Source organism: Nyctibius grandis, chromosome 14, assembly GCF_013368605.1.
Source record: "Nyctibius grandis isolate bNycGra1 chromosome 14, bNycGra1.pri, whole genome shotgun sequence".
Taxonomy (NCBI): Eukaryota; Metazoa; Chordata; class Aves; order Nyctibiiformes; family Nyctibiidae; genus Nyctibius; species Nyctibius grandis.
This window is the reverse complement of record NC_090671.1, coordinates 14,022,221-14,038,389: the sequence shown is the minus strand read 5'-3', so window position 1 is coordinate 14,038,389 and position 16,169 is coordinate 14,022,221. Positions and strand designations below refer to the sequence as shown.

General features: G+C 50.2%; 2 protein-coding genes across 6 annotated transcripts in view; one reads left to right on the top strand and one right to left on the bottom strand.

Annotated features, from left to right (window-relative positions):
- ACAD10 (acyl-CoA dehydrogenase family member 10) overlaps positions 1-1,612 on the bottom strand; it is a 14,686-nt gene extending 13,074 nt beyond the window's left edge. For 3 of the 5 annotated variants that reach the window (XM_068412638.1, XM_068412639.1, XM_068412640.1), the window contains exons 1-2: positions 1,469-1,611; positions 428-594 (exon numbers count right to left, since the gene is read on the bottom strand). In XM_068412638.1, coding sequence (XP_068268739.1) covers positions 428-594; positions 1,469-1,527 — 226 coding nt within the window. In that variant the 5' untranslated portion in view covers positions 1,528-1,611. Of the gene's footprint in view, positions 1-427; positions 595-1,468 lie in introns of those variants that run through there. The other 2 variants (XM_068412637.1, XM_068412641.1) reach the window with 2 other exon arrangements.
- On the top strand, positions 1,526-16,169 carry BRAP (BRCA1 associated protein). Its single transcript, XM_068412642.1, has 12 exons — positions 1,526-1,759; positions 1,918-2,076; positions 2,656-2,857; positions 3,670-3,859; positions 5,359-5,472; positions 5,953-6,101; positions 8,216-8,291; positions 8,907-9,045; positions 9,539-9,648; positions 11,134-11,223; positions 13,096-13,199; positions 14,404-16,169. Exons 1-12 carry the CDS (start codon positions 1,678-1,680, stop codon positions 14,762-14,764), a joined length of 1,776 nt encoding a protein of 591 aa, XP_068268743.1. The 5' UTR covers positions 1,526-1,677; the 3' UTR covers positions 14,765-16,169.

The following is a 16,169-nucleotide window of genomic DNA, read 5'->3' as shown; positions in this document are numbered from 1 at the left end:
AGGTCTGACACATCAGAACCGACATGCTGGACTGGGGTCCCAGATTTACCCAGACACGGAGAGCAGAAGTTTTGGCATTCCCCCAGCTGAAGTACCTCACCTCTGCTTCTGGTGTGGTACCCGTGGGGTGAAAACACTGAGTTCTTAAAGTGTCCTGAAGGACAGCACTGACGTTGGGTGGTATCAGCCAGTGTCACTACAGGAGTTTCATTACCAGATGGGTTCAGGCCCTGACCTGGAGCTGTTCATGCAGTTCCTGATTGCTGTCAGTTCTAGTACTTCTGCTGGCACAACGGGGTACCATCATTGTTATCACAAGTTCTTGAATATCTTACCAGAACCAGAGGTGGCTGACAGCGACACCTGAAATTTATTTTCCCTCCATGCATAGAAACAAGAGGAGCAAACGAGAAATGAGAATACCCACCCGTAGCTGTCTTGTACGGGGACGGGAGGAGCACTCCGCTCGCCTCAAAGATCACAGCTTTATAACGGCACCATCCAGACAGCCTCCGCCAGAATAACCCCTGCGGGTGCCACCGCATCCCGGCACGGAGCAGGTAAGGGGCACGGGCAGCGCTCCTCAGGTACATGCTGTGAACCATGGAGCGTGTTAGGAAAACTCGCAGCTACCAAGGAGAGAGGCTAGGATGCAAGGTGTGGAGTTACAAGAGTAAATATTTATTCATGTGTGTGAGGTGGACGCAGCACTGCAGGGGGGGTCTCACGAGAGCGGAGCAGAGGGGCAGAATCCCCTCCCTCGCCCTGCTGGCCACGCTGCTGGGGATGCAGCCCAGGACACGGGTGGCTTTCTGGGCTGCGAGCGCACATTGCCGGCTCATGGTGAGTTTTCATCAACCAATGTTTGACAATAAACAAATGGTGAATTAGGGCCTGAATGTTCGAAAATGCAGCGTATTAATTTGAACAGTGATAACAAAAATATTCTATGCTAAATAATGTGCTAAATAATTCCCGGAGGCTAAACCTTTGTAAATGTTAACTGAGGTAGTATTGGAGGGCAGAGTAGAGGGGGGGGAATCACCTCCCTCGACCTGCTGGCCACGCATGAACCATACCAACACCTGGCAGAGAGCCCTGAGCTGCACGATACCAGCGTGGTGGGTGTGAGGGGAAAGAAAGGAGGTTTTACTTATTTTTATTTTAATCTTCTTTTTTTGGGGGGGTGCTTTGGCCTAAGGGGATGAGGCCTGGTCTGTGTTGCCATGGTAACGGGGCCTGTGGCTCTGGTGCAGGCCTGCCCAGGCGGGACTGTCACCCCCCTTGCTTCCCCCCCAGTGTCTCAGCAGTCAAGTCACTCTTTGTGGGGTGCGGGGACGGAGAGGGGGGTCCCGCTCTCCATCCCCCGGCCCCAACTAGGCCTAGTCCAGGCCAGCCCTTGCCAGGAAGAGGGCAGGCTTCACTGTGCCATTTGACCGCCCCCCCCCCAAGTCTCGCGAGAACACACCTGGAAATCTCGCGAGGGAGCAGCCGGGCCGCCCCTCGCAGCCCCCCGCCCAGCACCATCCGCCGCCGCGTCGTCGCCGCCGCCTCTACGTCATCGCGTCGCCGACGTGACCCTCGGCGGGGTCAAAGGGGAGAGGTGAGGGGGGCGGAAGCGGTGTCAGGTCTCCGGCGGCCTCCTCGGAGCGCGGCGGCTCCGCGGTGCCCGGGCCCATGAGCGTGTCCCTGGTGGTGATCCGGCTGGAGCTGGCCGAGCACTCGTCGCTGCCCGCGGCCTTCGCTTACAACGCGGCTGGTGAGTCTCTACGCTCCGGTTTCCTCCCGCCGCGGAGGGGGAAGGAGCTGTGCCCTGTCCGCGGCCCTCAAAGCGCCTGAAGTCGGTGCTGCCGGTGGGTCCCGGTACCGGAGCTCTGCTCCCAACACCTCCTTTTTTTTTTTTTTTTCCGTGCGCAGCTCCGGAGATGGCTGCGGAGAGCACCGGGGCGGCCCTGGCTGTTGTGCCGTCCTGTTTGGAGGGGAAAGGCCCCGGGGAGCGGGCGGCCATCCTGCACCAGCACCTCGGCCGCAGGGAGATGACCGACGTGATCATTGAGACCATCCAGCCGCGGCCAGGTACCAGCCCCGGGGGTGGGTCATGCTGGTTTTGGGGGTCTGTGGTTGTCACCCACCCCACTTGTGTGGTGGCCCCTTGCTGGGGGCGGGGAGCATGGCGATTCCCAGGCACTGGACACACCGGTGACAACTGTTGGGCACTGTGGGGCTGGGGGAGGTGCTGCGGGGTTTGCGGGTCTTGGGTCGGTCACACAGTTTGGAAAACAAGTGGAGAAGCTGAGGAATGTGTGTTGGGGTCTGTGTGGGAGAGCTGGTTATTGCTGACAAACATTTCCCACTCCGCAAAGGTTTAATTAGTTGTGGGCTACGTCGTGAGCTGGTTGGTGTTTTGCTCACCAGCGGGGCTGGTCTGTGGGAACGGGACCCGTTCAGCTCTGTGGACATTTAAATTCCCTGATAGAGGGGAAGTTTCAAGACTGAGTTTCCCCTGGAACAGCAAAGGTGAGCGGTGTCTCACTCTGCTTTCCAGGTTGTAACTTGACTTCTCGGGGCACTGTTGGTACGTGCAGGCTGTGCTTAGGGAACAGCAGACGTTTCTGATGTACCATTAGTAACGTGGAAACTTTTGATTTGTAAAAGATGAAACAAAAGCTGGCATGGAAGGAAGAAAATCTTCAGAGGCTGCATCTGCTGAGGACAAAAATAAACACGACGATCAAAGTAAAGAGCGTGAGGCTGCTCCAGACTCACCTTCGAAACAGCTCCCTGACCAGATTTCCTTCTTCAGCGGGAATCCCTCAGTTGAAATTGTTCACGGCATTATGCATCTGTACAAAACAAAGTAAGAATGCCTGACTCATTGCAGCTCTAGTGGGAACAGTGCTCCTGAGTAATGCCACCACCCGGAAGGGCGAGGCGGTCACCCCGGGGCTGTGGCTCCTGAGCTGGGACAAACAGGAAGGGTGGCTGGCACCTGGGAGGGCAGATGGGTGGAGCCAGAGGCTGGCCCGGGTCCCCCAACTGTGGGTGATGCTGCTCCAGGTGGACAGGGCTTGTGCCAGGGGCTATAAGAGCATAAAACAAATGCAGGTTCCTAAGAAATGGTGTTTGAAAGCAGCTTCTCAAGGGATCCCACAAGTAAATTGCGATCTCTGGGGTCCTGGTGGGAGGCCTGAGGAGCTGTCTGAAGCGGGAGGTTTCATCCTGTATCTCAGGGATTACAACTCCATGCTGTTCCCCTACAATTGCTTGAGAACTTCCATTTCAGGTCTTGCTGAAAGCTCTCAGGAGACACAAAATGGGCATTTGAAATAGTAACAAACGTTGCTCACTTGTTGTAGGAATAGTTCTGAACATGGTGGCTTGCCAGCTTCAACTGTTTTTTATAGAAAAACAGATGTCAAATTATTCCTGACAAAACCATTGTTAATTGGAGCCGCCCAGTTTCACCCTTTGCCAAAGAGTAATAGTTTCACGTGGGTACCCTGGACACTTACCCCAACCCCTTACTTCTCTTTATTAATACCTACAAATGTGTAAAAGAGGGTTAAGACTGACAACAAAGCTGTTGTAGGAACTGTGGCTGTTGGAAGCGTGGTGTATCCAGCCCTGCCTTTGAAATGACGTGAGGTTGTGTCGCTGTTGCCTTACCAGCAAGATGACCTCTCTGAAGGAAGACGTGAGGCGCAGCGCCATGCTGTGTATCCTCACGGTCCCCGCTACGATGACCAGCCACGACCTGATGAAGTTTGTGGCTTCCTTCTACGAAGTCATCGAGCACATGAAAATCATCCGGGATTCCACTCCCAACCAGTACATGGTGCTGATAAAGTTCAGCTCGCAGGTAAGAGCTGGAGGTCCCTTTGCTGTAGAAGGGACTGCGCTGTCACACAGAGCTGTGGTTGGGGAGTGCTGTCTGGCTTCACCAGCCAGCTGGTAGCCAAGATTGTGCTTCACCCTTAGAGAAACAGTCCTGTCCTATTGCCCAGGGCTTTCCTGGGGCTGCTGACTAAGATTAGTCCCACACCCTGACCTGGAGGCAAGTGTCTGCCGTGTTCTAGCTATCCTATTTCGTGCTGGCAGGATATTTAATAAAAAATAGTGAGGATGCAGAGTTCTCTGCTGGCTCAGAGCATATCCAAAAGAGAGTGGGGCATTGCACTGTGCTGAACAGAAAGGGCCCAGCCAGTGGGGCTTTGTTTGTGTTTTGGGAAAGACTTGCTCTGCTTTTCTGAGGAGCTGGGTGGTCTCCCAGCTGCTGCCAGTACAGTGTGAAAAGGACAGTCGCCCCCAAAGCCGAGAGCCTAGGTAGGGATGAATTGATAACCAGACAAGTTTGCTGCTCACAGCTCTTCCTGAACTATGTAGCTTTAAGCTTTCCCCCTGCCAGTTCCCATGTGGACCCTCTCACTTGTACCTTCTTTTCTCCCAACCACAAATGACCTGTTTTGGGGCTGGGGGAGAGGTTTCCCCCAGCCGTGAATGCTGCGTGAGGTATTTCCCCTGCCTGTGGCACAGATGCTGTGTTTGGGTGCGTGTTGTGCTATTTGCAGTAGTCACAAAGATGCATTTTGTATATCACTGTGTCTAATTACCTGGGCAGACACCTAGTGCTGAACAGCCTTGCTGCAAATCTGTAAACAGATACTCAATTCACCCTGAAATTCCTGATTCTTAGGGAATTCCCTGAAGCCTGGTTCCCCAGTGACCCCCGTGGCTGTGTCTGCAGGCAGCAAAAGCAAATCTCACGGGCCTTTATGCTTCTGGCTGGAGTGCCCAGGAGTATGGGAACGTGGCATTCAGCTAATTTACCTCAATCTGGTGTGATTGTTTGTGAGAGGAAGGCTTTGGGGAGGTTACTGAGTGAAAATGGATTACTTATTTGGCATGTTTTGGTTCTGCCTCTTTGCCGGTGACTCTCAGGCCTGGTTCGGAGCGTGCCTGAGTTGTGACCTGTGAAATAGATCCTTTCCCACAGATAACTTTTTGCTCCTTTCCCTGACACAAGTATCAGCATCCTGCAACGTGGCCCTCTTAAATTTTTGCAGAGACCAAATTTGCTTTGCAAATGCACTGAAAATGCTGACAAGGGGCAAAGCTGAAGGGAAATCCGTTATTGCTGCTGAATGCTCAGACACCAGAGGAGCTGTCACTGCTCTGAACTTCGCTAACACTGAACCCCGTGCCAAGGTGCAATGCCTGCTGGCAGGAGCTACCTCTGCTGGTATTACAGAGCTTGGTGGAGAGGAGAAGAGACAATACAGCAGGTTTCTCCTCCTCTTCCTCGGTTGTATCAGCTGCGAGTTCCCTCTTTTTAACTGGCTTCCTTCGCTTTGTGCACAGGCTGATGCAGACAGCTTTTACATGGCGTGCAACGGCCGGCAGTTCAACTCCATCGAGGAGGATGTTTGCCAGCTGGTGTACGTGGAAAGGGCTGAAGTCTTCAAATCAGAAGATGTAAGTTTGGTTTGGTTTTCCCTGCGCTGCAGAGAATTTTACCGGATTATTTGGACTGGGCAGAACGCTGCAAGAACTGCTGAAGTGCCTCAACCCAAACCCCCTTCCCCATTCCAGTGTTGCTACTTGGGACAGTTTGGTGACTTCAGGGGCTTCCTCCCTCACCACCACAGCGCCTCTGGCCGACACCTGCCCTGGGCAGTGGGTCTAGTGAATCGAGAAAACAGACTGGGGCTGGTTGCAGCCGCCCTGAGCCCGTGCTGTGATGAGGATCCTGGCTGTGGCCTATTGAATGTTGTGGATTTATTGCTTTTTAAAATAAATTTCTAACCCCTGTGTAGACTCACAGCATTACTTTGTAGTGTTTGTACCCTAGCGCCAGCAATAATGAGAGAGAAATTAGACTTTTTCTTATGTAGGTGCTTAATTTATGGTGATTGGAAGGTGCCGAGCAATTTGTCTCTGCTTGTCCTTTTGAAGGGGGCCAGCCTGCCTGTGATGGATCTGACAGAGCTCCCGAAGTGCACGGTGTGCCTGGAGAGGATGGATGAGTCCGTGAACGGGATCCTCACCACGCTGTGCAACCACAGCTTTCACAGCCAGTGTCTGCAGCGGTGGGAGGACACCACGTAAGAGGCTTTTCTTTATTTCCACATCTGAAACTCTGGTGTGAGCGTGGTGGTTACGTGCTGACAAGACTGGTTCTGCTCATCGGAGCGTGGGGGCAGGAACTGCTGCAAGTTCTAGTGCTCCCTTTTCCCATTAAGGGACTCCCAGAGAGAAATCTCCCCACCAAAAGTAATTGAACAATGTTTCCCGTGGGCCTCGCTGCCAAGGCAGGAAGGGAGTTGTAGAGTAATGCTGATTATTTTAAAACATTGTAGGATAAAAATACTGGGGCAAACAGCGTGGGATGCACACACAGCCCTGTTTCACTCAGTTGTGTGTGTGTTTGGTCACTGGTTTCCTCGGCTGAGGCTGTGCTGTAGGCAGATCTGCACATCTGGCTGGGGCTTGGGAGTCCTCTTGGGAGCCCTGCAGCCTTGCTGTCTTGCTTGGGTGCTGGGAGAGGAGGAAGAAGAGCTGGGCAAGAGTGGGTGTGCAGGGAAACAGCACTGGAAAGTGAGACAGAAGGGAGGCAGGGCGGGAAGGGACGATGACAAGATCACTCAGTAAATCGGGAAGGGGAGGCAGCTGCTCTAGACAGGCGGGCATGGGCTGAGCAATGGGAGGCTGACACTGGCTCAGGGAGACCCTCCGTGGCACTGGGCAGTGCTGGGGACCAGACCTGTGCCTGTCCTTAAAGCAGCTCTTCTTTTTGCTACTGCTGACCCTTTCCTGTCCTTGCTCTTACCATCCTTCATATCCCTGTAGATGGGGATTTCGGTGTGTCTGAGCTCCTCACTGCAGAGCCCCTGCCTGGCACCCGGCGGCTGCTATCAGTTGTGTGTGTTTTGCATTCTTCTGGACACTGCTGATGTACTGCACATCAGGCAGCCATAAATACTGCAGCAGGAGGCTGCCGATCTTCACTGTGTTTTCTTCTCTGTCACTGGTCCCACTGATTGCCTGATTCTCTGGTGGAGTGTGAGGAAAATTTTAGCCCTCTCTGTATCGTTTGTAAGCCAAAGTAACAGAACCTCGGTAAGATCAATCAGATTTGTAGCTCTTCAGGTTTATGGGCTGCTTTGCCCCATCAATCAAAACCAGTTTAAATTTGAGGCAGTGGAGCTTAGCCAGTGTAGGAGCAAGATCCAACACAGCACTTAAATATCTAATCTACAATTTAAGCAGAACTTATGCTCCCGATCTAGAACAACGATAAAAGAAAACCCCTGTCCACTTTGCGTAGGCGCCAGGGAGGCTGTGAGTGTCTGACTGTCTAGAAAGCTGACTGCAATCCAGTTGTCTCCTCCCTTGAATATTTCTGTAGCTTATCCAGCAGCTAATGAAAAATACATAAACAGTCGTGGCAACTGGATACACAGCCTCAGTTACCCCGCTGCCTGGGTGAGCTTCCAGCGCTTACAGTCTGGACAAAGGTTCCTTCCAGTCTTGGGCCTTCTGGAAGGGCTGAGACTGAATCTGTTGTGTTGGGGTGAGATTGAAGCATCTCCTCATCTGCTCAGGGTTGTTTTAAGTACTAAGGTACATTTGCCAAGTGTAGGTGCCTGCTTCTGTGACTCGCCTGTCCTCAGCAGTGTGTAGTTACAGCATCCTTCCACAACAGCGTGTAGCTGCTGTGTGCAGCCCTGCAGGTGACGGGGAGCTGGAGATGTCAGCTGGCAGCAGTCAGGAGGAGCAGTGTTTAGAGACGTGTAACGCATCTGTACAAGCGCTTCTTGCAGTGTTTATGGCTGAGGCAGGGACGTGTTTCTTGAGCTCGGTCGTGGCTTTTTTTTTTTTTTTGCTTACTGGCAGAGGCTGAGGTTGCTGGCAGCCCCACTGAGGCTTTTGGTTGCAGATGTTCTCTACACCTGGACTGCAGCAAAACCAGATCGAGCTGAGGCTGTGAAATGGCTCCGGAAGAGCTGTTCTTTGTTCTTCTGTCACTTACTGGCTTAGAAGGAGTAGCCTTGTGTGGAACAGAGGCAAATCTGAACGGGGTGAACGTGAGCTGAGGGATGCGTGCGCATAAGGAGCGTCCCACTGCATAAGGCATTTACTTTGAGCTCTCTTTTTAATTACCCTAATATTCAGCTGGAGCTCCTCATGCCTAATCACGATGCTTATTGCCCTCTAGGTGTCCTGTCTGCAGATACTGCCAAACGCCGGAGCCAGTGGAAGAGAACAAGTGCTTTGAGTGCGGAGTTCAAGAAGTAAGTAGGTGGGTGGATGGTGAATGAGATCTGGACTAGATCTGACTGCACAGCTGCTCTGGTTGCTTTTGGGGTTAACTCTGTGGCTGCTTTCGGGCTGATTTTACCACTCAGTGGTGTATCTGCTTTCCTTTTGAGTTGGAATCAGTACTGGGAAAGGATCTTGCCTCCCAGGTTTCCTGTTCTGACAGATGTTTCTGGTTCTTAGAAGTATTAGCACATAAGCTGATCAGAGTGTGTGTGAGGAGTATGACAGCAGGCAGCTAAACTGACACTGAACTTGGTGGCCTCTTCTGGCCTGTGCTCTTCAGAGCTTGCTTCTGTGGTCCTGCTGAGGTGCCTTGTTCATTAGTCAAGGCCATTCTTCCACCCATGCTTGTGGTAATCTATCAACTCGGCACCTGCAGGCTTGTCATTGGCTCGAATGAGCAGGTACCTCCTCCTCTTTAGCCTTCCAGCTGAGCAAGGCTTCAAAGAAGGAGGGGGAAAAGCAAACACTGTTTGCTTTCTAAGGAAGTGACTGGATGTACACGCCATCAGCAGGCCACGGGTGTCAGATCCCATTTCTCAAAGCACCAGTGTTGTATGTACAGAGCTTTCTCATTCTGTCGACAGAACCTTTGGATCTGCTTAATATGTGGGCACATCGGCTGCGGCCGGTACGTGAGCCGCCACGCCTACAAACACTTCGAGGAGACCCAGCACACCTACGCCATGCAGTTGACCAACCACAGAGTCTGGGACTATGCTGGAGGTGAGCTCTCTGTCTTCCCCTCATGTAGGGTGACCTTGTTTGTAAAATGGCTTTTGGGACCCCTTAGTAAGAGTGCTTGTGATAGAGTTTGCTTGGAGATTAAGGGGGTTGCATCTGTACTAATCCCTTGTCTTTTGGGAACATCCATCTCCTCTCTAATAGCAGTTTTCCTGGGTCTGTAGCAGATGGAGGAGGGAGAACATGATTCTGTAATGAACTGGGGCAGTCCTGTAGTCTCTGTGGAATGTGTTTGTTACTCCCTTTCCATCAATTTGCCCTGAGGTATGGGAATGGGCTGTTGTAATAAATATCCTGTAAGGTGTCTGTGCGAAGTCTGCTAAATAACAAATACATCTGGTGTTGGCTTTCTGCCTTGCTAATACGCTGTCGCAGCAGTCTGCATGGTTAATTGTGCCGCATAAAGTGTTTCCCCTGGTGTCAACCTGGGTGTTCTTCAGCTAAAACTCCCTGTGGCTGAATTTTCTCTCTCCAGATAACTACGTCCATCGACTGGTTGCAAGTAAAACCGATGGGAAGATAGTTCAGTATGAGTGCGAGGGAGATATGTGTCAGGAAGAGAAAATCGATGCCTTACAATTAGAGGTAAATATTTTGGCTTGTTGGACTCTGCGTTGTGCTGCTGTGTGGAAGTGTTTCAAATCCAGATATGACTACAGAAAAGTACAACAGCTTATGCAGCAGACCTGCTCCCAGATCAGCTGGTGATGCTGCTACAAACACTCAGGTGACTGGAGAGAGAAATAGGTCTGAATGCCCAGACTCGCTCACCAGACCCTTCCTAGGGGAGCTGTGACTTGGCTTTGGAGCCAGGGTGTGTATGGAACTGTCAGTTCGAGGAGTTCAGCTGGTAAACTGAGCACGTATGTGGGAATCTGTAGCTGTGTGCTAACCTTGGCTGTCAAAGAAAGCTGACAGGCTTGTCTGATACCAGCCCTGTTCCGCTCCCTTCTCTTGAACAGATACTGATTATTTTGTACCTGTTGGCCAGCTTCTCCTCTCCTAACTAAAAGGGTAAAGGAGAGAAAATTACTGCTCCACTGAGCAGATACTGCAGCATGATTTCAGCCGCATTAGACACAAGGGTATCTGAGGAGGAACAGCCCACAGAGACCAGACTTCATAAGGTTACTGCTCAAATAAATGTTTGGTTGCTTTTCCATAAATTTTCTGAGTAATGCTTAGATGCTAAACCAGCTATTTTTAACCCTTTTTTTCCAGGAGGTTGGTGCTTAAAGTATGTAAGACCTCTCTGTCTTAGGAGATCTAAATGTTTCTTCTAGAGAGAAGGAATTTGGCAGTGTATTTTGGCGCTCAGATATTGCTGAGAGCGTTCAAGGCCTTTTGCACATGTTTAGTTCTGTAGTGAATGCCTAATTTGGGGCTTATTAGCCTGATGATAAGAAATAATCACGTTTTCCAACCTTCTCGTAACTCATTTGCAGAACCAAGAGGGAAAAGATGGGATGTAACGCATATATCCTTGTTCAGATGCCAAAATAACATTGGAATGGGCCGTGCTTGTTGGAAAATAATGATTGTGAATAGTTGTACACAGCTGAGGGTGCTTTCCCAGAGCTGTTCTTACAGTGAAGCTGGATATGTGCACCTACCCTTCTGCCTTGGGTTTTGGGCTGTGGATGGGGAGCTCAGCAGCTCAGCCCTGGGGATCTCAGACTCTCGTGACAGGGATGGTTGATGCTTCATTTTTCTGTCGAGTGTAAAGCTTGTAGAGATTTATTGCTACTACAATGAAAAAATCTGTCTCCTCTTTGAAAAGTTCTTGGCATGATACTGGATATGGTTTGGTGGGACTTTTACTTGATCCTCCTTGTTGTGCCCTAAAGGCTTTCCTTGACTTTAAAAAATCAAGTGATTTGATTTTGAAATCAAATTGCTCAAACACATCTGCTGGCTCAGCAGTTTGCACGTATGTTCAGGATGTCCTATATGCTCAATTTCATCTGATTAAATTGATTTGTATATTGGAGCCCTTTGGGCTTCTTAATCAGACTAGCCACCCTGGTGGAAAAGCTGACTGTTGTGTGTGTGTGTCTCCTGTGTTTATAGTACTCATATTTGCTAACGAGCCAGCTGGAATCGCAGCGGATCTATTGGGAAAACAAGATTGTCCGGATAGAAAAGGATACGGCTGAAGAGGTGAGCTCTGCTCTGGGCATGTGTGAAACTGCTGAAACAGGCCCCTGGACACTGTGAAGTGAAGTGGGAGCTGGAGCTGTTGGTGATGTGGCCTCACACAGCCCGTTTCACTGCCAGCTGAGAAAATTGGCTCTGAGACGTATCCCTTATCTCGCTGCTCAGATCTAGCAATTTGCTGCTCAGTGGTGCAGAAGGAGGTAGATTGCCACCTAGATTGAAGGTTGATTTAAATGTGCTGCTCAGGAAACTGCAGCAGTGGTGGAAACAAGTCCGTGCTGCTGCAGGAGCCCTGCTTGCCGATGCCATCCGTCTCACGCTGACGTGTATCTCTAGGGAAGGTTAGTGTAGCAGAGACAATATGACTTTAATTTGCTCGGCTGCAGAAAGTGGGAGCAGTCTTTCTGCTCCAAATGCATATTGATCTGCCCTTTCTTTTTGATCCCCTATCTCTCCTCATCGCCCTTTGGGAAAAATTCAGAGTCTCCTCCTATAAAGCATCCTGTAGGCAGGACTGCTTCAAAAGGTCACGGGCAAAAATCCAGCGAGAATATTTTAATGCTTTTCACTCTACATAGCTCCTCTCAGCTAGGTTTAAAGTGAGTCGGGATTTAGGGTTGAGTCCTTAACTGAACTTTCTGCATGACTTCTAATTAACCATTTAATGCAGTTAAGTAGCATTGTCAATGTAGAAATTATGACCATTGAAATAGTGGTCGCTGACCTTGGTCTATAGAACCATCCCAGAAACCTTTTGGAGGGCCCTATAAAAGGAAAAGCTACAGCAAATATGGTCTTGCATGCGACCAGGAAACATGATCCACAAAGCAACTTCAAACTGACACGACTACGATGTGTGCCCTAAACGTGGTTTCATGTTTAAAGTCCTTACAATTGTCTTCATGGCACTCGCCCCATGTAAGCCTTGCCTGGATCAGTGCCACTGTGCAGCGTATTCCACTATCAGGGCTCAGGCTACTGCCCCAAGTTAACCATCAGCTGCACAAACAGTCAGTGATTAAGGCTGGAAGGCTTCAAACCTGCTCTGCATTGACTCTGGCATCAGTGGAGGCACCATGTGTGCTGACGCTGACATTTATCAGATTGCTCCTTCAGGAAAGCATTTTTCCTTTGAATTCCTCTCTCCACTACATGCCAGCATGCTTTTGACCCTAATATAGGGGAAACCAGTATTTCTAAATCTCCTGTAAGTCCCATGTTGGAGGTTTTGACACGTGCAGTGCCTAGGGAAGGAGAGCTTGGGTTTCTCCAGCAGTAGCAGCCTGGAGTTGTGAGGCGGAGGGGAAGAGGAAGCCAATCTACGTGTGTTTCTGTTTGCGTTTTGCCTGAGTAAGATATTCGTGTCAGTGGGTCACCGCCTTATGACAGCAGGCTGCTGAGTCAGTGCTGAGCAAAGGAGCGCGTTAATTTTCAGGCTTTGACCGTACTTATTTGAGGTTTCATTTCAAATGAGCAAAAGCCTGACATTGTAAAGCCTTAAGATGGAAATTTAAGTCTGCTGACAGATAGAAAAAGTCTGAGAGAACAGCGAAACGAATGCTTAACTGCAGTCAATGAGAAGTTAAGGCTCTGGTGCAGCTCCTGTGTGAATGGGGTGCCTGGCACAGATCTGCAGCCTGAGTTGCTGCCCTGTGTGAGCAGCTTCCACGGCAACGTGGTCCCTCGTTGGGGTACTGTGAACTGTCAATGCAGAGGGTCTTTGTCAAAATTAAGCCTTTTCTTAACTCAAAGCTTTTGCTTACCTGGATGTAGTAATTGCTCAAAGCCTAGAAACCACTCCAGAAAAATGAATGTCATAACGAAAGCGCAGAGGACTTTGATCTCTTTGAAATGCCCGTGTGTTTGTTTTTACAGATTAACAACATGAAGACCAAATTTAAAGAGACCATTGAGAAGTGTGACAGTCTGGAACAGAGGCTGAATGACTTGCTCAAAGAAAAGCAGTCTGTGGAAAGGAAGTGGGTACCGCTGCCAGGTTTAGTTCCATGCAGCCATTAAAACTCTGCGCACTGACATCCAAAAGAATGAATCTTGCTATTCCTGGGCAATTTTGAGCTATTTAAACTGGTAGACTGAGAACACAGCTTCTTTAAAAAAAAAAACAAACCAACCTCTCGTTTCTGTAGGTGTTCACAAATTGAAAGTGCCTGTTGAGTGGAGCGCAGCTTTTGGGCTCTCGGCTCCTTTTCCATGGACTGCATATTTAGCAGTCAGTAATCCTTCCTCTGCCTGCTCGGAAGGAGCTGCCAGTGTGTTTCCCAACTGGCGATCCATCCAAAGAGGCAGCTCAACAGAGGCATCTCACCCAGCACGGAGGAAAATGTAGATCTTAGGAAGTGCCTAGATGAAAGGTGTCAAGCGTGGGGACTGTGCAGATCGGTGTGTTCCAGCTCCCTGGGTGGGACTGTGGGCTCTGTTCTTCCCAGCCCACCAGGCCCCCAGCGCTGTCCTGGTTGGAGCAGGGAGCTTGGGCTAGCGAGCTGTGGTTCATGCAGCTCACCTTGCTGCGTGGAAAGGAGGCTGTGTATGATGCCAGCAAACTTGCAGGGCAAAAGCACTGAGTTGTTAGGAGCAGCGAAGCGCTGTCTGTGAATCATGAGGCTACTGAGAGCCTTGTGGGAGCATCTTGCTTCCGAGTGAAGTGGTATCTTCAGGATCTTGTGCTCGGAGTGTGGCAGAGCCAGCACCTGGGAGCCCCTGACTGCCCTGAGCTCTCTAAGGACCCTGTGTGATCTCTGTGCCCTTTTCAGTGCCTATTCCATAAGTTGCAGATGCGTGTTCGAGGTTACAGTCCCCTGCTCCCAACCCCACCCTGCCTGTTGGCATTTGGTACAAGGTGGAATTGCCTCACTTGCAAGGGAAGGGATTCTCCTGGGTTATGCAGTTGGAGGGACAAAGGGAGGGATTCTGCTTCACAACATCCTATTCCATATGCAGGTAACACCATCCGGACAGGCAGGTGCTAGCAAGACTTAAGCGGGGTAAAAAAATCCTGGGGGGGGTTTCGGAGTCCTCGTGTGTTGCCTCCCCTTGCCCATCTTTTGCCAGAAAACCAGGTTCCAGGTGGTCTTGGTGGGGCTGGGGAGAGCTGGGGCTCAGCTACCCTAAGGACTGGAAACAAAAAGGCTGCAGCAGTGTTTGATCTGTGCTTCTCTTTGCAAGGTGTTCTCAGCTGAATAACAAAGTGGCTAAACTTTCCAACGAGCTGAAGGAGGAGCAGGAGCTGAACAAGTGTTTGCGAGCGAATCAAGCCTTGCTTCAGAACAAACTGAAGGAGGAGGAGAGAGTGTTAAAGGAAACCTGCGAACAGAAGGACCTGCAGATCTCTGAGGTCCAGGAGCAGTTGCGGGATGTCATGTTCTACTTAGAGACACAACAGAAAATCAATCACCTCCCAGCTGAGACCCGACAGGAGATTCAGGAAGGACAGATCAACATTGCAGTGGCATCGTCTGCCAGCTCCTCTGCGGGGGGCACGGGCAAACCTTCTTCCAGGAGAGGCCGTGGCAAGAGGGGCAAATGAAACTCGGAGTGCCCTGCTCCTGTCCCGAAGCTGGCCGTGCTGGTGGTCGGCCAGGCTTTGCCTCTCGGGACTCCGGCTGGAAGCACCCAGTCCACTAAAGCTCAGCTAGAAATTGTCTTCAGAGCTGCTCATAAAACTGGCTGCCAGTCACTGGAGGTGTCTGTGGTATTTAAAAGCATTTCACTGCACTATTTAGCTATTTTTAGGCAGATCTTAATGACCATTTTGCCTTCCTGTCATGCGTTTGACTTTCTTCTCGGAGAGTGTCCTGGTTTGGGGCAGGTGGGCGTTAAATACCACGTTCCCTAAGGGGATGCCCTAGAGTAGGCTAGGCCCAGTGCGTAAGGCTTCTCCAGTTCTCCTCCATTAAAAGTATTCTCAATTAAATGATTTTATTTAAGAAACAGTGTAAATTAGATTATATACATCTCCTTTCAGTAGGTGCAGTCCTGACACTGCAGAACAGCTAGCGCAGGAGTAGCACTGTGGTCTGGAAATAAAAAGGAGCGGGGTGTGGAAAAGGAACCATCTTAGTGGTGTAAGAAAAGGAACGAGTCCTAAAGGGTTGTAATTGGGGATGTTAAACGTGTTGAGGGACTTTGGTACTATCTGTTTCTTCAGAAATAACTTTGCCCCAGAGGTATGCAGATGCCGTGAGGGAGATTTGTGGACAAAGCAGGGTGGTTTTTGTTGGTTTTCTCTTAGACTCGATGCTCTGGGGTGGGAAGAGTTTTACCCTGGCTGGAGAAGCGACTGTCCCGAGCGTTTAAAGGCTAATCCTTTATTAAAAAGGGCTGGGGGAGTCCGGCCGTTTGTCTTTGAGACCCCAGTATGACCCTTTTCCACTGTTGAAACTGCAGGAACAGCCTTGATCTTAGTCTGTAACGCTGAAAACGCAGCTCTGACCGACCAGCTCCAAACTGGAACAAATAAAGCAGCTCCTCCTTTGTTGCCTGAAGTTGTGCTTTTTGGGCAATTGAAAGGAACGAGCTGAAGTAAATAGGCTGACTCTGGGCAGGTGAGTTGTTACAATCTGCTTCCCGACTTTACGGACTGGAGGTGTTGAACTCCCTCGCTTTGAAAGCCAGGGCACGTGTCTGTGCACTCCTGCAGCCCCTGCTTGGGTTTGGAGATCTGCCCCCATCACCTGTTCCCACCTTTTCTAACTTTGTAGCGTGAAAGTACACTAACTCTTTTCTAGCGTGTGAACTGTACAACGGGGCCTCTGCCTTCTGTAAATTATTCTAAGGACCGACAGATGTACAACACAGCTTGCTCTCCTATAGAAACTATTTTATTTAAGATATATTTTTACACCATCTAAGATGCCCCTGACCTTTTGCTGAAAGCTCGCTTTGTGTAGAACACTACGATGCTGTATATCTTGGAATTCAATTTCAAAAAA

Coding starts and splice junctions, on each gene's coding strand:
- BRAP (XM_068412642.1), top strand. CDS start 1,678: ATGAGCGTGTCCCTGGTGGTGATCCGGCTGGAGCTGGCCGAGCACTCG. Junction 2,858..3,669: donor ATGCATCTGTACAAAACAAA/GTAAGAATGCCT, acceptor TTGCCTTACCAG/CAAGATGACCTCTCTGAAGG. Junction 6,102..8,215: donor CAGCGGTGGGAGGACACCAC/GTAAGAGGCTTT, acceptor ATTGCCCTCTAG/GTGTCCTGTCTGCAGATACT.